The sequence below is a fragment of the Larus michahellis genome, chromosome 18 (assembly GCF_964199755.1).
Source record: "Larus michahellis chromosome 18, bLarMic1.1, whole genome shotgun sequence".
NCBI lineage: Eukaryota > Metazoa > Chordata > Aves > Charadriiformes > Laridae > Larus > Larus michahellis.
In genome coordinates this window covers 3,810,245-3,832,734 of record NC_133913.1, presented here as the reverse complement: position 1 = coordinate 3,832,734, position 22,490 = coordinate 3,810,245, and the positions used below count along the sequence as shown (strand labels likewise).

The following is a 22,490-nucleotide window of genomic DNA, read 5'->3' as shown; positions in this document are numbered from 1 at the left end:
GTCTTAGATATCTGTCTTTTATGAATATTTTGAATTATTGCAAGTCAGCTGTGCCGTTGCTATTACAGCTGAAGCAGTATTTACATTTTGATCTAGTAGGTCTCTGTAATTAAAAAAAAAAAAACACGAATTTTTTAAATAAAGCAAGCCGTGAACAAGAAATGGTTGCAGAATTACAGTTAGATTTGCCATCAACTCTTGAGAAAAAGCCCCTGCTGTGTTGCGCAGGATTTGAGGGATAACTGCAGAGACGGTGTAGTGAGTCTGTGACTCGGGTGTTGGGAGATGTCTGAGCTGAGGGTAACGTGGAGCTAACACCACAGGCCACCTTTGGGAGAGAGGGCTTTCAGATTCCTTTGTGTCCTGCTGGTGCCTTCCCGCAGGAGGTCAGGACTAACTTTGCTCTGGGAATGTTTGTTGAAACCTTTCAACTGGAACGCGTTCTGGAAATTTTTAGGGAGTGAGTTGCGAGTTCGGCTACTGGAGTACTTAAACCAAATACTGTTTTGTTCTGTGGGCCTTCTGCAGCTTTTAATTCAACTCTCACTGGATGTATTTGTTTGTGTTTTGTGCCTGAGGCAGTGTTCTTTAAGCCAAAGTGCATAGGAGATTTGTATCCTGTTACATGAAAGAAATTTACTCAGTAAAGGATACTTTTCTATCCAGGGATAAAGGCATTCTATTTGAAATCTTCAGTTGAACATTGCATTTTGACAAACCACTTGGAAATGGATCAGAGATCAAGAATTCCTTGCTACAATAGTTAATATCAGTTCAAATTAGAAAGGTTCGCTACCTGCGTGAGGATGAAGGGAGAACATTCAAATGTGTTTTTAATGGTTCAGCTGTCTAATCCGATTGCGTTGTCAAGTATATCTCTGAATTTAATCAGTGATTCTCTTTGGTTCCAGAATTATCCCATTTGTCCGTCCCGTGCGCTATGAAGACGTGCAACAGAAAGTGAAAACAGCCTTTGGGCAGCCACTGGATCTCCACTACATGAACAATGAGGTACAGAGTGTCGTTATGAGCTCTCAGAACATGTAATGCTCTCTCTGGATGAAACCTCCTTTTCCCATCCCAAATTCTGTACCCTTAAATTTAATTTTCAGTTCTTCCCTCTAATACAAACCATAGTTGAATTGCTCTCCTCCAGAGGAAAACATGCTGATACTGACAAAACCTCACACAGTGTGCATCGTACGAGCAGCAGCATCTTGCTTCTTTGTACTGGTATTGTTTGGGAGACTCTTGGGGAAGTAAAAAAAAAGAAGCTGAGGTATTTTTACCGTTGAATGCAGCTATTGCAGGCCAATATATATACAGCCTGAGGACTGCAGGCAGTCCCAGAGCCATTTCTTCAGCTGCCCGATAGCAGGGCCGGTATTGTTTGTGTTGTTTGACTGCTGACCATCAGCAGCCATCCAGCCTTTGGAGGACGTTTACCTCCTGCTGGCTGCAACACTTTCTGCTCCTTGCCCAGCTACGCTGCGAACAAGGGGAGTTAGAGAGCAGGGGAGGCTCGCTGGTACGAGATGCTGTAGGGGAGCTGGGGGCACTGGCATTGGTAAAGCAAAGTGACATGGGGAATGGCGCTGGTCTCTGAGGAACTGGGTAGCCCCGGTTAATAATCTAAAGTATTTTGTTAGCTTTCTTGTTCTGGATGCCCTGGTTTTGCCTTGGGTTTTCTGTTGTGGTGTTGCCCTCCCACCCTTTGGGGCTGCATCCCTAATGAGAGAGATGCAACTCCCATTCACCACTTGGAGTCGGACAAAAATAGAGGGGTTCTTCAGTGTTAATAACACGTTTCGAGATGTAAGTGGGCTGTAGAATAGAGAGCGTCTGAGAATAATTTCATGGGGTCTTACTAGCAAGTTTTAAATTCTTCTTTGATTCCCTCTTTAAAAGGCTTAATCTTCTTCCTACTAGTGTCTACCTGAAACCCAATTTTCACTTGCTCGTTAGGTCCGGATTCATAAGTATTCTGAGACGGTGTTCTCATCAGGCAGTCAGGGGCCTTTGTCTGACTTGTTCTTTGCAAGCAACAAAGTCAGGTAGCAATTAATATTTTCAGGGATGGTGCTTTAGAGAAATTTGCATAGGGTCAGCCATTTCTCTGATGGCGTGCGAGGAAAATCTTGTTAAAAAGGACAGTAATACAGTATTATAATGAAAATTTGTGGAATAATTGAGCAATCAGAATCCTATCTTATATTCTGTGTTGGTTTTTTTTCTTTTTCTAATGTTTGTTGGAATACCTATTGTGGAACGTGACTTATTTTTTCTGTCTTTTCTAATGATTTTTTTTTTTCCTGTTCTTTATTTTTCAGCTGTCTATTCCTTTGAAAAATCAAGATGACCTGGATAAAGCAATAGATCTCTTAGACCGAAGCTCTAATGTGAAAAGCCTTAGAATATTATTGCTGTCTCAGGACAGAAACCATGTAGGTAACAACTTCTGTGACTGCAACAAAATGAAGGTTTTTACCCTTAAGTCTCTGAAACATGATGGTAGCCTTACCTCAGAGTAGCAGGGATTAGTAAAATCACTCTTCACAAACACGAATGCATATGTTTATCCTCTTTGCTTTGGCTTAGTTATAGGTATCTTTTTTTTTTCTTTTTTCTTTTTTTTCTTTTCCTGGCTTCGGCAGCTGTTCAAGGACTAAAACATTGCAGCTTTTTAAGCTGTAATATGAAGGCCATTTTATATCACATACCCAATGACTGTATTCAGAAAACACTTAATGAGTTTGGTTGGCAGAGAACTTTTTTTACCTTTGATTAATAGCACAGTGTTGAAAGTGTGTGTAATTATCTTGCCTTAAGAAAGCACAGGTTGTCCTTGAAGACAAGCTATTAGCACTTTTTTCCTGGGTGAGAAGCCTGAGGACGGCTCCCAGTGATTTTTCAATTCTGTAGCTTAATTCATTGAATCCAGCCTTATTCTGTAGAAACTAAGTTGCTTTTAGCTAAACAGTGGTGTATTCACACCTAAGATGAATTTGATTGTGTCTTGGTTCACTTTCCTATAGCACAGGTGGCTGTGGCACTGAGTGTCAATGTAGTTTGCGCTTTTCAGCAGAAAAGATCATAACATGAGATAAATCTTTAAGTCAAGCTCCCGAAGCTGCCCATTTTGAACAGTGAAGTCCAAGCTGAAGAGGGCAAAAAGAGTCAGAGTTTCCCTTATTCCTGATCTGTGACTGGAGAACTTTGTTCACTCTACCAATGTCTTTTTTTCAGAATTAAGGTCATAAAGCTTTTCAAGGCAAAGACCTCGGTAGTTTAGATATTTTATTTGCAAATTACCAAATTCTCTTGAAGAGTGTGACACAAAAAACTGCTTTGTCTTGAAAGACCTATTGGTTGTAGCTTGTCGATCTTGAACATTCATCCCTGTTCAAGTTCTGTGGACTCTGAGCTCAAACTCTTGGAATAATCACACCTGTAATTGTTGGAACCGTCAGGGGAACTTAAATATGTTTCTTTCTATTTTTGAATTTGATAATCCATGTTAATAGAAATACGAAGACCTTCAGGAGTGTTAACTGCCCTTTCCCAAATGACTGGATGCCAAAAGCTGGAAAGGTGTAGGAGGGGATGATGCTGTTCCTTGTCCTGTGCCCTTTCCCTAAGCGTTTGTTTCTGGCTGCTCTGAAGACAATACTTGGCAAGAAGGCCTTTGGTCTGACCTAGCGCAGTCAGGCTTTGTTCTGTGTTGTCAGGAAACTGTAAAAGGTGGCCTCAACTTTTGGTATAATACAGTAAAATAAGCCTATTTTACAGCCCTCTGTTAATTTCAGTGTCTTCAGACTGCAAATCAGATGTTGGATGATACTCTCTAAACTTTACATAAGCTACCTACCGTAAACACCTAGTAAATCTCGTCCTACGCCAGCCAGTAGCCAGTACTGTGGTGTTGTCCTTTTATTAGCTGTTTTTTCCTCTTTTGCTCAAAGCAGAAACAAACAGCGAAGTCTTCAGTAAGTGCCACTGTTTCCCCCCTCTCCTCCGACTTCCTCTTCAGCTCTGAGTTGCCTGACAGGAGAGCCCTACATGCGATAAAGCAAAAGCCCACAAGTCTGAAGGAGGTTTCTTGGCTGCATGATCTCATCCCACTGAGGGAGCGGGAAGCATTATTTTTCCTGAAGTACAGGATGCAGATTTTGTTTTGGTTGTGCTCTTTTCTTTTTCTGGGGATGGAAAGGTAATGCCGTGACTTTGGCACAAATATGTATATAAACCAAATTAACTTTACAGCAGTAGCTGTATGACTAGTCCTGAGAGCCTCTGTTTGTGATAGCATTTATATTAATTTTCTTGTGCCTCTTTCTGTGGCTCATTTGTGTTTTGTTTTATCAAGCAACTCACTTCTGTTGTCAGTCCGTCCTTTCTGTTTAGAAACTAATGGGAGGAACTGGTGAAGTTGAACACCTAGAGTGCTAAAGCCAGACTGCCCACATAAATAGTGTGACCTCTGCACCCTTTTTTCGGCTCCCATGACTCTCTTCATGGTAGTGTGTATGCAGTTTAAATCAGACTCCCTCCTTACTCTGTGCAAGGGTAAGTGCTTATTAAATGAGCAACTCTTCGATACTTTGATTGTGTGGCCTCACACCTTCTTTGCCGGTCATGCTCAAATAATTTCCAGAAGTCAGAATTAATTTCCTTGGGGTGTCTTTGGTTCTGTTCATCTGAATACAGTAAGGTAACATTAGTTAAATTCTGTAACACACAAGAGGAAGAGAATATTATTTCCTCTTGTAAAACTAGGTACTTTGGAACAAGAAGATTAAAATTGAACGCGTCCGCTAGTATTGAGCGCCTGCTTTGACATGCATAGGATCTCATTTGCTTGGGGGAGATGTGCACTTCACAGTATTCCGTACGTTCAGACCTTAGCACACCATCCTTGGACACTTGGTGTCCTGTTCAGTCCTCCGTTGAGAGCCCACGGTCCCTGTATCAGCCACGGAGAGAGCACAGAGGTGTTGGCTGCCTGAAGCTGAAGGCTAAATATTTCAAAGGAGGGCCACAATTCTCCTGGGCAGCGTCCTACTGCCCTAAACTGCAAAACCATCCTGCAGTTCCTCTTCCCACAAAACATGCTGGAGTTACCCCTTCTATCGTTTTCAACAAGTGGAGGAGAAGTCCTTTGACATGCCTCCTGTCATTCCTCTTCCTGATTTGGATGGGAAGATGACACTGTGGAAAAATGATCTTTAATTAGATTATGTCTGCGTACATTCAGGGAAGGGTGAATAAAAGCAACACAAGCAGCATTCATCTTTGCATTTCCAAACTCTATGCGCTCTTAAAATATCTAGAATTTATTTTCACTTAGACTGTCTGAATCGTCAGTTTACTATTTTAAAAATTGTGAGGACTCAGGTTGCTACCTAACTGCTTCTGAAAAAGTGGAAGATTTGTAATTTATCTCTGCTGGCCAAGGAGGCTGATAGAAATTGTAGGTTCTTCCATGGTCTGGTCTCAAAGAGAGTTGGCTTGATAGGTACCTGCTGATAGAAGACGAACGCTGGGACTTGTGAATCCTGCGTTCGATTTGAGGCTGGAGGGCAGCATGCTCTAGTTGTTCGACTCCTGTTGTACACAGTAATTGTGAAGCTTGCTTTCTTGCTGCCTTTATTGTTTGTGTTCTGTGAAGTTAATAAGATTTCAGGCTCTAGAACTGTTTCTCAGCTACTTTCTTGCTACTAAACATAATGACATTTTTGAAACTATGGCCAGACTGCTTGAGCTCCTCAGTCTCATTTTTTTAATTTTTTTATTTTCATTTTACCCAACAGACCAGTTCTTCACCCCATTCTGGACTGCCCAAGCAAGTCAGGATTAAAACTTCCCAGTCTGTGGGGGATGTGAACATACCCTATCAGCAGCCAGAACCCAGAAGTAGGCATCTGTCTGTCAGTGAGTATTTCTGCCGCTTCTGCTTGTTTTTGTTTTGTGAAACGTACCTTTTGGGCACTAGTGTTTATGGTATATAGCTTTATGAAAGCCATGAGAAATGGAAAGGTTATTCGAGGACAAGGCAGTTCATTTTCAAAAGCTCTTAAAATGTTTACAATAGAATGTTTCAAAGTTCCTTGCTAAGTTGTTGAACAGCTGAGGAGCTGCTAAAGGGGATGTCCTAAAGCCAGATTCATTGAGGTTAGAGACTTGGAAAGCTTACGCGAGTCCATTAAGCTTTTTATTTAGATTGGCAATTTCAGTTCATGAAACCTAGATTTGTTGGGTTTTGTTTTTTTTTAATGTTGGGCTTTGGAATCTGTCCTCACTCCTGTAATCAAGCATTTCACTAGTAGTGCAGGAATTGCCACTGCATGTCTAACCAGTGCCCTACGTACCGAGTTCCCTCACCTTTCACTCTCCTGATTACCAGATGAGTAAAGCACAAGGCTGATATCTTAAGTGACTGGCACAACTGCACAACAGATAATGAGAAAAGTCAGAGGAATACGTACCTTTGTCTCATTGCCTTTGTGTTTCTGTTAGCTTAGTGAACAGGTCCACGTAAGACTCCCGTAATTTTTGACTTCTACCTCTAGTAGATTTATCGGAGTCATTCCAGTTTCTGTGTTAGTTATAACCCCCTGTATAACTATGCAGAAGTATTCAAATCCATCGTTGAAGGATGTTCAAAGCTGTTAATTTTTTATATGAAAAGATAACTGCTTTAAAGGCTTTTGGATCCAAAAGAAAAAAGTCTGTGGTTTAGAATCTGGCTCCTTGGTGTGAAACTGAGCGAGCAGGGAAAGAGCAGGAAGAAGGTGAGCAATAATAGGGGTCTGCAGTATGAAGGCTAGAGCCTAAGGTGGTGTTTTATGGAAATGACTTTCACTTTAGGACTGAGAAAAGCTAAATTTTGCCGGAAACAGCAGCAGAGGATGGCTGTGTTTGTTACAACAGCTATTTTAGGGCTTGTCAGACCTAATGTTTCAGATGGCAGGTGCTGCAAATCACGAGGGCAGAATTAAGAGCTGGGAATATCGGAGTTGTTTTGTTTCCAAGTTCTAAACCAGCTCCCTCTGTGGAAGCGGAGAGTTTTGGTTTCATTAGCTGTGTAAATTTGATGCATAATCATTACAGGATTTTTAGAACAGTATTTGCGATGCAATCTTAATGTCAAATAATAAATCCAATTGGGGGGTCTAGTCTGGAAACAAATCCTTGCTGTTCTGGCCAAAGGCAATTGGGAGAGGAAGCTCAGTAGGGAAGGACCTGAGAACTCGAGCAGTAGTTCTCAATACTAGACTTGTCTAGCAAACCTTATTGTATTCTGCCTAGAGGCTGCTGGTCCCTTTCTGTACAGTTCGCCTTTATGAAGTAGGAAACAAACAAACAGAGAAGTGCTGAAAGCTTGTGAAATACGTGACTGAAACTGGGACAAAAAGGGTTTTCCCATCCTTTCCAGTTTGAAGTTAATATACATAAAAAGAGCAACATTCCTCAGTCCTGTGAAGAAGGCAGCAGTATCTATGCAAGTCTGAACACCACGTTTCTTTTTTCACAGACAAATTCAATGCCAAAAATATTTCATTTGAAAAAAATAAAAAAAGTCTTTCTCCTTTATTGGCATTCTAAGGTGTCCAAATAATGATGCCAAAGCTAACAGACTGTACCGAGTGTCGCTCGTGGGTAAACTGTATAGTAATAAGGGGCCCCTTCTGTATCTCAGTTGTACAGACTCTTTCCTCTTATCCCAGCTTATGGATGCTTTCTGATCAGCCTGTCGTTCATCAATCAAGAAAGCATTCGTTTTATTTTCTGAACATGTTGGAGTACCAGACTGAAATGATTAAGAGGTCCAGAAGAGCTCTGGTTCTGTCAGAGGTCTGATAATAATTTGGCCATAGCTCAGTCTTGAATCAGTTCTTTCTTCCTTCTCTTCTCCTACCTTTGATTTGGAAAAGGAATGTAGCCCTGTTTGCTAGCATTTCAGGCACAGAGATTTTCTTATTCATACCACGTCATGCAATGAAAGTCGAAAGCGGCGTTCAACAAAAGTTGTTTGCACGCGGGAGATATATCTGTGTAGTTCCTGTCATCTTAAGTGGTTGGGCCTCAAGCCTGCTGTCACCAATTCAGAGGTTTGGAAGTAAAGATAACTTGTATTTAAAAAAAAAAAACAAAACATTGCTAAGCATTCTGGCAGCACTTGTGTTTTTTCCACTCACTTCCTTTGATATACATTGATTTAGTACCGACTTCCTTTTCCTGCCCAGTGGTGGTGGCCTTTCCACAATAGCAGCTGGGCCGATGCCAGCGGGACTTGGGCTCCCTTTGGCCAGCCGTGGCATTGCATCGGAAAGAGTGAAAGTGTGCTCCCGTGACTCCGTGCCGCCCCAAAGCACGCTCTCTTGTTTATCTCCATGCCAGTTGGCTTCTAATGTCACGTGAGCCCCACAGAACTGCTTGGAAAATCAGGTGGTAGCTCTAAGCAGTAGCTTTATTATTATTTTTTTGCATATTATTCACCCCCTCCATGCACTCTAAGCCATGCCAGTGTTGGGTTGGGGTTTTTTTTCCTTCTCTGAAAGGTGTTTGCACTGCTTTTCAGTTAGCTTCTGCTGATGTTTACCTTCACTCTTTATTACAATAACTTCTGTAGAAAATATTTTCCTTGGGAGAGTATTTGCTGATCTCTACCCATCTTTCATAGCACCTGAGTACACACAGTTAATTAAAGACAGCATGGTAAAGAGCACAGCTTGAGAGCTGATCTTAAAACGCTGTCTCTGACTTCATGGGTGACCCTGAGCAGATTGGCTGGACCACAGCGTTTCTTGGCGCTCGCGGTTTGACTCGGTGGGAGCTGCAGGTGGATAAGTCACTGCAAAAAGGGATTTTGTATCTTCCTGTTTCTCAAAGTATCAGCTGCTTTGAGATCTGCAAGGAAAAAATAAACCCTAGGGGTGAAGTTTCTCTCAGTAGGTAGCTCAACAGAAACTCTTTAGGTAGTACTGTTAACAGGTGACTAAAATGCTTTTCTCATCTTTTCGCCCCTAAATGTACTCTCTGTCCATCTAGCTATCTCATCCAATTAACAGAAATTGCAGAATTGACCTCCGTGTGGTTTTGCCCAAACTAGTCATAGAATCATAGAATTGTCTGGGTTGGAAGGAACCTTTCAGACCATTTAGTCCAACCGTCAACAGTTTCATTTTTTCACTCAGTAAACCAGAAATTTTGGGGTTACAAAGGTAACAGCGCTCCCATGTGATATTGGAATTGCTCAGCGTCAGTGTAATTAGTTCAGCTGATGATGACGAGCAGGGATAGTACTGCCACTCAAGGTAAATGATACCAGTTGAGGCAAACTTATAATCAAGACAGAAGACGGCTTGCCCTGACAAGCTGGGGAGGTGGCTGACACACCGGAAGGCTGTGCTGCCATACAGAGAGACCTGACAGGCTGGAGAGTTGGGCAGAGAGGAACCGTATGAAATTCAACAAGGGCTGACCTGCTGGAGAGCAGCTCTGTGGAAAGAGACCTGGGAGTCTCCTGATGGACAACAGGATGCCCGTGAGCCAGCGATGGGACCTTGTGGCCAAGAAGGCCGATGGTGTCCTCGGTGCATCAAGAAGAACGTGGCCAGCAGGTGGAGGGATGTTCATCCTCAGGCCACCGCTGGAGCACTGGGGCCAGATGCTGGGCTCCCTGGTTCAAGAAGGACAGAGAACTGCTGGAGAGGGGACAGCACAGGGCTACCGAGATGCTGAGGGGACTGGAACACCTCTCTGATGGAGAAAGGCTGAGGGATTTGGGTCTCTTCACTCTGGAAAAAAGACGACCAAGGGGGGGATCTTATCAATGCTTATAAATACTCAAGGGTGGGTGTGAGGATGATGGGGCCAGGCTCTTCTCAGTGGTGCCCGGGGACAAGACAAGGGGTAACGGGCACAAACTTGCCCCTGGGAAGTTCCATCTCAACAGGAGGAGGAACTTCTTTGCTGTGAGGGTGGCAGAGCCCTGGCACAGGCTGCCCAGAGAGGTGGGGGAGTCTCCGTCTCTGGAGACATTCCAACCCCACCTGGACACGTTCCTGTGCCACCTGCTCTGGGTGACCCTGCTGTGGCAGGGGATTGGATGGGATGACCTCCAGAGGTCCCTTCCAACCCCAGCCAGTCTGGGATTCTGTGACAAGCGTTTTGTTTAGTGGAGATCAGCAGTGAAGTGAAGTTCATGCCCAAAAGCTGGGGGTTCCTGGGGTGCTCTGCCTTCCCCGAGATACTGAAATCCTGCTCAGAAGGTTGAGCAGAAGAGGTTAGAAATAGGTGGCTGCTCTGTTAAAAGCTTCAACAGTAATCTTGTAGTGGCTAAAATGACAGTACAGGTGTTCATTGAACGATTTGCTTTTTGACGTGGCACCTCCTGGTTCCATATCTGTCCGGACTGTAAGGTTCACTCCGGAGTTGTTGTGATCAAAGAGGTCTAGCGTTAGAGGTGAATATTTGGATTTTGTGTACGTGCACGTGCAGTCTCATTTCAGTAAGCATAAATATCAAAAATGTCCTTCTTTCTGGCCCAGGTTCCCAGAACACAGGCCGAAGTTCACCACCTCCTGGGTACGTTCCAGAGAGGCAACAGCGCATTGCTCGGCAGGGGTCCTACACAAGCATAAACAGTGAAGGCGAATTCATCCCAGAAACCAATGAACAGTGTGTAAGTATGAGCATTAGGGTGAAAAATAGTAAGTCCAGCTGTTAAGGAGCTCTCTGCTGCTCTCCGGGCCCTCTTTTTCACTCCGGAATGTTCACTGGCTGTAGTTGCGTTAGCACCTACTAGTACTGCTTTGTTCATTTAAACTCTGCTTCAGACTTGTTTGTAGTTGTATAAGTTCAAAGCCTTTGGTGGACAGCCAGAAGCAGTTGCCATGTGTCTTGGGCATTGTCTCTCCACCTCTGAATGTGCAGTTTTCGTGTGAATTACACACGTATGCTCAGGTTTCCTATTACCGGGTTTGCGTGACCCTCTTGCATTTGAAACTGCGATCTCCATTCAAACTAGTAGGAAGCAAGGGCAAAGGGCGACTTGCAGGTGGAGGCAGTGGTGCAGGAGCACCAGCAGAGACTCTGTTCCTAAGTCAGTTGGGATCAAAATGCAGCACAAGACTGACTTACACTTTCATTTTTCCCAGCAGAGTCCGTCGACACCTAAAGCAATGTCTCAAATTCGCTATGTCCTTAATAATTTTTGTGGGAGATAAGGGAAAAATGTACATTCCAAATAGTTTTAGACTCCCCTTTTCATCTGGACACCCTCCAGGCAAGCAGCAGTAGGCTCTGATCCTCTTGCTCTTCCAGGTGCTAGACGGAGCTGATGTTAGCGTGTGATTTCTTCTGTGTTGCAGATGCTGGACCCTTTAAGCAGTGCTGAAAACTCGGTGTCAGGAAGCTGTCAGTCCTTGGACAGGTCAGCAGACAGGTACAAATGTACAAGCTGGCAGGAACTGAAGGCCTCAAATTGAAATGCCAGTTGTTCTTACACAAAAGTCTGTTTTCCATCTCATAAATTTTCTTGGCGAGAAATAGGAACTTATTTCCTACCTATATCCCAATACATTTCTTAGAGAGAATTAACAATGTCTTAAGGCTGTTTTATTTTCTGGAAAAACCATACACCAACAAACTTGTGCTTCAGTAGCTTTATGTTATAAATACAAAGTTCTAAAGCGTGCCGTCTGTGTGGAGCCCAGGCTCCAAGAACATCTGGCTGCAGGGTATTTAAATCTCTTTTAGACAAGGCTCTACTTGTTCATTTAAAAAAAAAACAACTATTCTAAGATTACAGAAATATATCATTACACTAGATTCCTACATCCTGCAAGATATTAATTCCAAAGGTAAATAAGGGGGCTCTTCCTTTGATTAAGAGTTTGTCGTAGTCTGATGCTCAAGATCTTTTTTCTTCCCTTTCTTTGCTGTTGGTGTTGCATGAGATATTGGTGGGCAGTGGTAGGTCCTATTAACTTGAATAGCAATTGTGGCTTCCCAGCACCTGTAATATTGGACTTCAGCGGGTTTTTAAGATTCCTCCAAGCTGATTCCTGTAGGTAGCGTATGCCTTTTATGTCAAGCACTTGAGGTTTGGTTTCGTAGCCGTTCCCTCGCTCCAGTTTATGGAGTCACAAGGAAGCGCTTAGAGTTAACCTGTGTGTATGCATGCATTCGTTTATTGGGGGCGGGGGGCATTGCTAATTTGTTACCTGTCCTTCTCCCCGCCTTCCCCTGACCTAAGGTGAGGAGGGGGAAAAAGAGAAAGAGCCTTCCTGGTTATTCCTTGTAGGAGAGGCATCTTCTGGGGCAGCTGTTGTTCTTTGTGTAGTAGGAAAGGAATCTCGTTTGGGAGAGTCTTAAAGCTGTATCAGGCTTACTCCATTTACACTGGTTAACAAAAAAAAGTGTGAATAACACGGCTTTGGCACAGATTGAGTTTGTGCAATCTCTTAAGAGATGTTAAAGGCCTTCTGCCAAACAAGGGGCCATACTTAGGCTTGCTTGAGGAGTCCTGCTTTTTGGGGAGAAACGTGAGAGTCGTAAGCAGTGTTTGTGTTTAGGCTCATCTGCTGCTGGTAGAGAGGAAAGTGCACACAAGTTTTCGTGAGAGGAACTCTTACCCCTCCTGGTAAATCACTGGGGGCAGTAGTCCCCGTTCTCCACTGCCCTGGGAGCAACGTGCTACAATCAGTACCCTGTTCTGTTCCCTAGCCTTGGTTTTACCCTTCCACTTCACGTGTCTGAAGGAAGCACTGGGTCTTAGACCACAGACTGGGGAACTGCTGAATAAATGGCACAAACCGAATAGAAAGGATGACTGCCCACACTGGGAAGTAGTCTGGCCAGCTGGGGCTTAGCCTGAGTTAAGCTTTGCAGATGTGGTGTGAAATTATTGCAGGGACACGCATTTTGAGAATCACCGTTACTTAAAGTCCTTGTAGGTTTCACTCCAGTAGATAGCAAAACTTATTCTTGCCTTCTTTCTTTAATAGTCCTTCTTTTCGGAAGTCACGGATGTCAAGGGCACAAAGCTTTCCTGATAATAGACAGGAGTTCTCAGGTATGTCAGTGTCCAATATAAAGATTATTTGATCCAGACGTTTTCTACTGTTTGCTGGCAACTCTCCATGCTTGCTGGGATTGTATAAATAGAAGAACTGGGGATATGAAGTTATTTATTACCTCTTCCTAAAAAAACTGCTGTTGGAGGAAAAGTATACTTTTTGAAGGAGCCTCACTTCTGTCTTTGCATCTCGTTCCAGAGCGTGAGAATCAGATCTATGACAAAGCAGGGAAAGGTGGGACCTACCCTCGGCGCTATAATGTCTCCATGCAGCACAAAGACTACAACGATGGTGAGTTGGTTTCGGACCTTCAATTCCAGGCTTGAAAAAGAAACTGAGGCAACGTCAACCTCCAGGAGCGAGTGTCACTCCTAGTTGAAGAGTCTGGAAGTGCTCTGGTCTTCGCAGTTCCTGCTGGAGTTAATGCTACCATGCATGGTGCCACGTTTTGTAGCAACCTGTGATGGCTGTTTGCAATTCTTTGTTTACTTTGCCCTTTCTGGGGAAATCCAGGCTGATCGGTGACTGCTGGTGTTGAGCAGTGGACATAGTTAGTAGCCTTGGCCACACATAGTGGGTTCCTACCTCAGGGATTCGTTATACTTTGCTAATTCGCAATGCAAACTTGCTTCTGGGTCTTTTAAATAAACGAGAGACTTAAAGAATCACATCTCTGCTCATCAGATGGCTTTATGCAAATTAATTTCTCAGAGTTTCATAAGAGGTGCGGGTTGTCATAATCTCTGTTTATCATTTTTATTTGCAAGTTCAGGCATGTTACCTAGAAAGCCATTCTGTCTGTGTAGTTGTTACCAAGCCTCGGAGCTTGTGTGGTAGCCTGTAAACCGGATTTTTGCTTTGGAAGGCAAGCTTAGATCTCGCACTACTGCATTGAGGGCATTACAAAGTGTTCTCTCCCTTCTACTTTGGGAATGATCCAAAGCTGTACTGTACTCAAGCTGCATCAGCCCTGAACTGTTATATTTTTGCATCTTGCGTGTTTGGCAGTAGATTCTACTCCATGGGAACAGACCAGAACACGTTTTTTTTCTCTCCCCTCTCTTCCTTGCATAACCTCCAGCCATTACCTTCCACTTGTAAGCATACGCTGTTTCGCTATTTAAAAAAATGTACTTTTTTTCCCCAGGCCGGAGGACATTTCCCCGGATACGACGTCACCAAGGGAATCTTTTCACCTTGGTCCCTTCAAGTCGTTCCTTAAGCACCAACGGAGAAAACCTGGGCCTGGCGTTGCAGTACCTGGACCCCCGGGGGCGCCTGCGGAGTGCCGACAGCGAAAACGCCCTTGGTGTGCAGGAGAGGAACATTCCCACCAAATGTAAGCAGTCACCCTGGTGATGATAACTGGGGAAACACCTCCTGGGCTTACGGGCAAGAAAGGCTTTTAGAGATGAACTCCAGACCCAATATATCACCATAGCTTGATTTTTAACAAGCCATTCAAAACCACATACTTACATGGCTGTGTTTTGAGACCAGTCTCTCTCACCTGTAAGACAGGTCCTCTTTTTCTTCTGAGAATATGGAGTCTTGCACTGGGAGCTGGCCTTTCCTGTAGAAAGCATTGGAAATTCGGCAAAGAAGGAAAAAAAAAACCTCAAAGTTGATTGGATCTAGGTGATCTACAGGGTTCTTAAGGGTCAGACAAGCTTGTTTATTTTCTTGATACATTAACATTTGTAGTCAGGCTTGTGGATTACAGTTATTTTACTCATTAAGGGCTGTATTTATTTCACTTGCTCCTTAGTAGAAAGATTTACTTCTGTATTAATAGCATTCCTGGGTTGTTTTCTGAGGAACTTTATATTACGGAGAAAAGAAATGGAACATAAATCATTACTGATGAACTTCAGATATCCCGTGCAGTAATTTAAGGATTAAAATGAAGACATTAATGCAGCAAAGTAAGCAACACACTAAAACGCCAACTGGCAGTAAATCTGATTAAATTAGACATGGCAAAGCTAATCTCTCAGATCTTCTGTATTTTCACACTGTCCAGATGGCTGGTTCCTGTCTTTGTTTTTAGAGTTTCTTATTAGAAACAACGTAATCGGATGCATTGCACTGCGCGTGTCTGGTGGCGTTGTTTTTAAAGTTAGAACTAAAGAACTGGTCTTAGAGCAGTATGTTGTGCCATCTGGAAAACTGGGTTCAGGTGTTAATCTCTGGGTCGGGGGACTGCTGCTTGTGCAGTGCCCTCGCCAGTGCAGTAGAACAATGAGAACTCGTAATTCCCTGCTGACGTAACCTCCTGCTGGGGTATTGGAGGTGGCTGTGTTAGCTGGTTCGCGTGTCTATTTTTATTAGAGTCTGATCGTTCAGCAGGCAAAGAAGATACCTGTGCTCTGCTTATGTCATAGCCCTTACCTTATCAGTTTCTAGTAGGGAATTACAACTTCTAATTTTTCTGGTGTAGAGATAGCCTTGCAGTGAAATCCTCCTAGCGGGAGAAGGAACCCTGAAGTAACCGATGTTTGGCAAAGAACTCAGAAATAATGTCCTTCGAGTTGCCCCAGAAGCTTAACAGTCATTCCCAGCTGAGTGGGATTAATTTAGCAAGGCTGATCCAGCTCCTCTTCATCCGCTGCATGTAGTAACTACAGATCAAGGCTTGGAAGACGCTGTTTAATTGCTGCCTCATCTCTTAAGATAGGGATGTTGTAGAATCCACTCTGCTGGTGGAATGAAATTTCATCAGCCTCATTGAATAACTTGTCTATAGTATATCTTTGCAAAATGTCTCGCGGTTTTGTTTTAATGGGACATGAGTCAGCAGGTCCTGAGAGTCTGAATGGTTGGATTCTGTTCAGATTTCTGCCGCTGACTCCCTTATACCGGGAGAGTGCCTCACGTCTGTTTCTTCAACTGCAAAATATCTGTTTCAATCCCAGTCTCAGGGGGATTGATCTTTGAAAAGGTCACCATTACCTTTAAATAGTATAACGAAAAGAGAAATTGTTACTGGTCTTTTTTAGCTCCGAGTGCTCCAATAAACTGGCGACGAGGAAAACTGCTGGGCCAGGGTGCCTTTGGCCGTGTGTATTTGTGCTATGATGTGGACACGGGCAGAGAGCTTGCAGCTAAGCAGGTCCAGTTTGACCCAGAGAGTCCTGAAACAAGCAAGGTAATTCTCATCGTAGCTTCTAAAATTCATTATGCAGACTTTGAGATGCTGTAAATTGCCTGTATCTGTCTGTCCTCGAAAGCTAGTATCTTATTTAGTTTGTACTAGGGTTTCAAGTCATGTGAAGAGGAATAAGAGTCATTTAAAAATTACTTTTCCGTATTATTAACTCCAGCCTGAAACTAAAATCCATTTTCTGGCTTCATTTTTGGCTCTCCCTTCTCAGCTTTTTTGGTTTGTTGCCAGGTTACTTGAGGAATACTAGACTGCCCTGTGTTCCTGGTTAGACATGGATGTGAATGAAACTAAACCCAGAAAGACTAGAACTTTTTTTTCTTTTTTAAACAAAAAAGCTGCATGCACTTGCAAAATCCACTTTCTGGGCTTACATGGTAGGTCCTGTATCAAGTGTAGTAATTACCAGTTTCTGCTTCTGAATTGTCCCTGTCCTCAAACTGAACTGTGGTGCGTAAATTAGTCGAGAACACATTAGAAATAGTGGAGATGGAAAGGGGCACCTTGAAATTATAGGTCAGCACACGACTTCCTGCGCAATGGATGCAGCCAGAGCTCTGTTAGGTTCTTTGCTAGTGTTTTAACAATGTACCAGTCCCCAATACTGAACAAATTCACTTTGAGCTGGAATAACTGATCCCTAAAGATTTAATTATTCTGATTTCATGTGGGGTGTTGGTGCCGAGGTAAGTCCTAACTTGGTAAGTTCTAAGTTTTACCATGTCTCTGTTATAAATCAGACAGTAACTCTGAGCAAAGGAAGAACAGGCTGGAATGTATTTTGATGGCACTGAAACTCCAAGCCTTAAACTATCAGTTGGCCCGATTCAGGAACTCCCTGTGGTTCCGTGCATCTGTGGGGCAGCCGGGTCCTTGCTCTTGAAGAGCGGCATCCTCTCCCAGAGCGAGAGAAGGGAACCTGGCACCTTCCAGCGGCAGGAGTGGAGAGTTAAGTGGGACTAATTTGGGGGAAAACGTCGTTCCTTTTTCCATAAATCCTTGTGCTCCGGTACCTTTGATATTCCACCTGTTAATTCCCTGGATTCAGCAAGAACCTGATACAGTTCCCAGGCAAAAAAAATCTCTGATTCAGCCTGGAATTGTTGGATAGCTTTTTTGCCTTTGCGCCGTGATACCCTGTTGTCTGTGGCAGGAATAAAGCAGAGAATCGGTTTCACGTGCATAGCTGCAGGTTCTTTGAAGTAAGTAAGAGAGGAAGCCATTTCTAAGGTTGATTCAAGCAAAATCATCAGCGTGAATCAGAATAGACTGGGTGACAAAAGATGTTTAGGAACTCTTAGGACGTGTGCTCTTGCTCCCTAATGGGTTGGGGTTCCTACAGGAAGATTCTTAGCAATTCTGTAACTGTATTCAGAGCTTTTTCATCCTTGGAATTAATGGTTACTGCCCTCAGCTTAGTTATGAGAAGATTATATCTGTGTTGTGCATGAAGAATGCTTTAACCTGCTTGGCTGAAGCCATTCAGCTGACAGAATCAAGACAAGAAACAAAGCTTTTTCTGGTCTTAAATCCATGTATGATACCGCCTGCATTCTAACTATCAAAGCTTCTGCACCAATACTTACCTGCTTATTTTACAGTAAGGATTAATGGGAAGCATTGGTAACGTTGGCCTTTCCCAAGAGGTGGAAGAGCCAATGCCATGGATTAGACTTTTTTGGTGTAGTAGTGGCCTCACCTTTCCAGTGACGTGGACAGATTTATTAGGATGGAATATTTCCTGGGGAGAGAACCTTATTTTCTCCTTCAACATCCACAGGAAGTGAGTGCCCTGGAGTGTGAAATTCAGCTGCTGAAGAATCTCCAGCATGAACGTATCGTTCAGTATTACGGCTGCTTACGGGATCGAGCAGAGAAGACCTTGACCATCTTCATGGAGTACATGCCAGGGGTAAGAGCTGACGTGAGAGGCACAGTTGCAGATCATAAAGTGAGATGGGTGGGTTTGTTAGTTGGATTATTAGTTGCTGTGATTACCCTGACTGCGTAGTCCACCATATGCTGCTTTTTCATACTGACTTTATAATGCCACCACTTTCTTCTTATTTATGCTCAAACCACCTCTTTGGGTTTTTTTTCATAGTGTCTTGTACTTGAAACACATTCTCTTAGTCACTAACAGCAGTTCTTTTCTTCAGTCTTGGACCAACTTGTAAATCGGGCTAACTGAATTAGCAGAGTCATATAGTACAGCAAATTAGGCTAAAACTGACCCCGCAAGACTGCTGACCCGGGTCAGTCTGCTGAACTATTTTATTGCTTGTCTTCACAAGCAGTTGTACCAGCACAGCTCAAGGATGGAGGAAGCAGACAGAACCTCCTTAAGCTAATTTTGCCATAAAGCGTGTCCTTGCTTTTCCTAAAAGGGGCTTCATAGGGCGAGATGCTCTGAGCGCCTCACAAAAAGGCTTTAGAAGAGTCTAGAATTCACTACTGTGAATAACAGTGTCTAACACAGTCACAGCTCATGGGAATTGAATGGAGACTGCAGGATTTGTGGTTTGTCGTTTCTTTGCCAATCCCTTCCGTTTGCTTTCGGCGCAGGGGTCAGTGAAAGACCAGCTGAAGGCGTATGGTGCTCTCACGGAAAATGTCACCCGGAAATACACTCGCCAGATTCTCGAGGGAGTCTCGTACCTTCACAGCAACATGATTGTGCACAGGGACATAAAGGGTGAGATCAGACGGTGATTTATGTGTATACAACCTGCTAAAGGAACTCTGTAAAAAGAAACCAAGTGTCAAGAATTTCAGTATCCTTGCAGGGGCTTCGGAGCATTGCTTTGCTCAGTTATCCCCTTTTGGTCGTATATCCTTGTGCAGGCCTTAGGGAAGGTTGTGTTCTGCACTGGGTAAGGGAAGTGGGGCCGTTTTCTCTACAGGACCTGAGAGCATGGCAGTTGGTTATAGTAAGGATGACTGAAAGCCTCTAATTCTTAGGAACGCTCCTCTGTAACTCCTCGTCTTCCTCTCACACCCCAGCAAAATGAGGCTGAGTTGCCGCCTGACTGTCGCTGCCCCCATAAGGCACACTCCTTTCCCTGTGGATTCCCTTCTGATTTCCTCTCCGCTTGGCCAAAATAGTATTTCTCAGCTGGTAGGCATCCCTGTTGCCATAGGAGCTCCATGCCTGCTCTTGACAGTCCTGCTTACCTCAGGCGCTTGTGACCAGACCGTCCGGCCTCCTCTGTGTAAGAAACCTCTAATCTTCCATGTGGAGCCTCTGGGATGAGTCCTTAATCTTCCTCTTCCCAATATAACCCTATGGTGCCAGCCAGTCTCCTTAAGAGTTAATGTCAACAGATGTGGCAGACACCACACAAATTTTTCTATGCTCTAGAGGGACCAGGAGGGTTGCTTGCTGCAGGAAAAATATCCTCTTGTTCCTGCCCATAAATCTTCATTGCATCCCCTCTAGGCTGGCAAAGGGAAATGAGCTGCTGATTCGTGAATAACACCTTGTATACTGCTCACGTGGTGCTCTTTACCAAGTGATTTCCTACCTGGTGGGTTATTCACTAGTTTGCACCCATCTAAGCCAAACTTAACTTGCCTCTAGGGTGCTGGATGGACAGACTTGTTATTCTGGATTCAGCTCTTCCAGTGGGGAAGTGAAGTGATAAAGCTGTCTCCCAGCACAAGTGCATTTTATTTGAGGGCAGAAGGAGTTCACATAGGCACATACCCGATAATGGCAACACAGGGTTCTTGATCTTATTGCGGATTTGGTGGAAGAATTGTTTTTGATGTCTAAGCCTTAGTTAAGCTTAGCTAAGCTCTTAAGTTTGCTTTTTTCCCTGGTGCTTCATGTTCGGGACCTCTGACCAAGTAAAGTGGAGATTGACTTGTTTATTGTAGGAGTTCAAAGTGGTTTAATTAGCTACATCTGTTACCCAGCTGACCAGAAAGCGATGGTTATGCTCACCAAAGCAGCATCCCAATAAAAAATCCTTTTCTACACAGCTATGTGCTATCGGAACCATTGGCCTGGGGGCCCTGCATGGGCTGTTTACGGGCAGTGTAACAATGACGCTGCTGACTCAGCTCTCATTTCCCTTCCCCCTTCACTTCCTTGTGTTTTTCCCCTGAAGTTTTTCCCATTTGCAGCCATTAGCAATTGGCTTGTCTACAGCCTGAAATAAAGCAATGATGTTTAGCAGGTCACCTGAGGCTTAATGGGGAAAAAGCCATACCGTGAGCATGGGTATTTCTGGGTTGGATATCAGCTCTGTAGGCTGCGGATCCAACAGCTGGATTGCATGAAAACAGCTGTCTCAATTCTTTGGTTTTTGTCCAGGAGCCAATATTCTCCGTGACTCTGCTGGGAATGTGAAGCTTGGGGACTTTGGGGCCAGCAAACGGCTGCAGACAATCTGTATGTCTGGAACAGGCATCCGCTCTGTCACTGGCACGCCATATTGGATGAGCCCGGAGGTGATCAGCGGAGAAGGCTATGGAAGAAAAGCAGACGTATGGTGAGGCTTTAACTTTCTGTCCGTAGATCAATTTACAGCTTTTCTGGAGCAAGATAAGACATATACCTTCTGTCATTCGTACATCCAAATTCAGATTTTGTCTGGATCAAAAGTTTAAGGCGACACAAAGCAGTTGATTTGAACTCAAGACGTGGCCTGCCACAGGCCACGTCAACACACAACTGCTCGTTTAGTTTTTCAGGGGCAAGTTCCACTCATTCGTCCCTTGAACTGATAACTGATTTTCTGTTTTCGGACTTTTTCTGGTGTGAGGTTTCCATCCTTCTTATACCCCTCATAAAAGAGAGTGAAGGTTGTTTAGAGAGTGTCCATTCATTTTGTTATAAAATGAGGGGTATGCTGATAACGCTGTGGAAATGAAAGGAATAGAATTTGAGTATGTTGACAAAGCTCTAAAGGAAAGATGCGCAAACCTGGAATAACACAGAAGATACAGGTCAGATCAGAGGTGATGTGCAGAATGCATGAATGGAAACTGTAGCCGTGCTGCTGTTGGCATAGCCGAGAAACAGCCTCTATCGAAAGGAAAAAGCAAAATGTTAGTTTTGGAGGCCTTAAAAAGGTGAGATTATAAAACCAAACTGAATGACAGCAACAAAAGGTATGTTTGTCTCTCCACATTAAAGCAAGACCTCCACTATTTCCTGTACAAGCAGGGAGTGGAAACGTAGCTGAAACTTGTCTCGTATGCAAAGGGTTAAGTTCCGCAGACGCTCCCAGTTGGGATGCTTGGGGAGAGAATGGAGCACGTGCCCTTCCCCCTGGGTTGCTGCAGTTGTGGATTTCCTCTTGGTGCTGACATCGGTCCATTCCCATCAAAGAGAAGCTGCCGTTGGCTGGGCTCCAGTTCCTACAACCCTGATCATTATTTAGGGGGGTCAGAATTTTCCAGTGCAGCGTTAGTCCCAGGGTGGATGCGTATGGCCGAGAGGCTCAAAGACGTAACAAATCTCGCCACCTGGCTTTCCGCCACCGCTGCAGGCCCCTCTCCAATTTTCTTTTTCCTAAATAGCAGAAAATGTGAGCTATTTGTTATTGCTGGAGTGACTTGACATGAAAAACATTCCTGCTGTTTGCTGAATATCTTAAAGAAACCGGATCTGCTTAAACGGTATAAATCAGTCTAAACAATAATATATCCCTGCTTGCTCTTGAGCAAACCCCCAGCACTTCGGCACACATGGTTTGCATTTTCTGTACTCTCTTCTAGTAAGTCTTAAATGGCTGGAAACCAGTGTAAAATTTTCACGTTGGATTTTAAACCTTGTCAAGAAGTCATTTCTTGCATATTCGCTGGATTTGATTCCTTTCCTTCCTTGTCTTGGCAATTGATGCAAGTCTGCCTCTGAAAATGTCGTTTCTTTGCTTTTCACTTCAAAAGAGGGTTTCGTTTAAAGGTAGAAGAGGCAGTTTTGCCTTTTTAATGGAATTATGTGATCAAAACACAGGGCTGGATATTAGAAGTTCGCTAACTGCTTTTGCTTAATCTGTGGCCTGGAGGAAGCAATTAATCCTTTTTTGAACAAAACCCAAATCACCGCAGTACTACAGAAACCCATCTTCCCTGGGAAAGCATTGCTGTCACGCTTGCTTCGGAAAGGTGGCTCAGCCATGTCCGTCCCTGTAATCACGGTCTTGCCTTGAATTAGCCTGCGGAGACCCATTAATTTTACTGGGAGTTTTGCCTTAACATTAATGACGCGTCTGCCTACTGGCGTTTCAACT

The 22,490-nt window shown here is 43.8% G+C and overlaps 1 protein-coding gene across 2 annotated transcripts in view; it reads left to right on the top strand.

Annotated features, from left to right (window-relative positions):
• The window catches only part of MAP3K3 (mitogen-activated protein kinase kinase kinase 3), a 41,412-nt gene that overhangs the window by 13,601 nt on the left and 5,321 nt on the right, over positions 1–22,490 (top strand). Inside the window, exons 5-16 of one of the 2 annotated variants that reach the window (XM_074561733.1) lie at positions 912–1,011; positions 2,331–2,444; positions 5,811–5,931; positions 10,554–10,687; positions 11,376–11,437; positions 13,014–13,081; positions 13,284–13,376; positions 14,233–14,424; positions 16,085–16,233; positions 18,029–18,160; positions 18,814–18,943; positions 20,567–20,744. In XM_074561733.1, the coding sequence (XP_074417834.1) occupies positions 912–1,011; positions 2,331–2,444; positions 5,811–5,931; positions 10,554–10,687; positions 11,376–11,437; positions 13,014–13,081; positions 13,284–13,376; positions 14,233–14,424; positions 16,085–16,233; positions 18,029–18,160; positions 18,814–18,943; positions 20,567–20,744 (1,473 nt within the window). Of the gene's footprint in view, positions 1–911; positions 1,012–2,330; positions 2,445–5,810; positions 5,932–10,553; positions 10,688–11,375; positions 11,450–13,013; positions 13,082–13,283; positions 13,377–14,232; positions 14,425–16,084; positions 16,234–18,028; positions 18,161–18,813; positions 18,944–20,566; positions 20,745–22,490 lie in introns of both variants that reach the window. The other variant, XM_074561732.1, reaches the window with a different exon arrangement.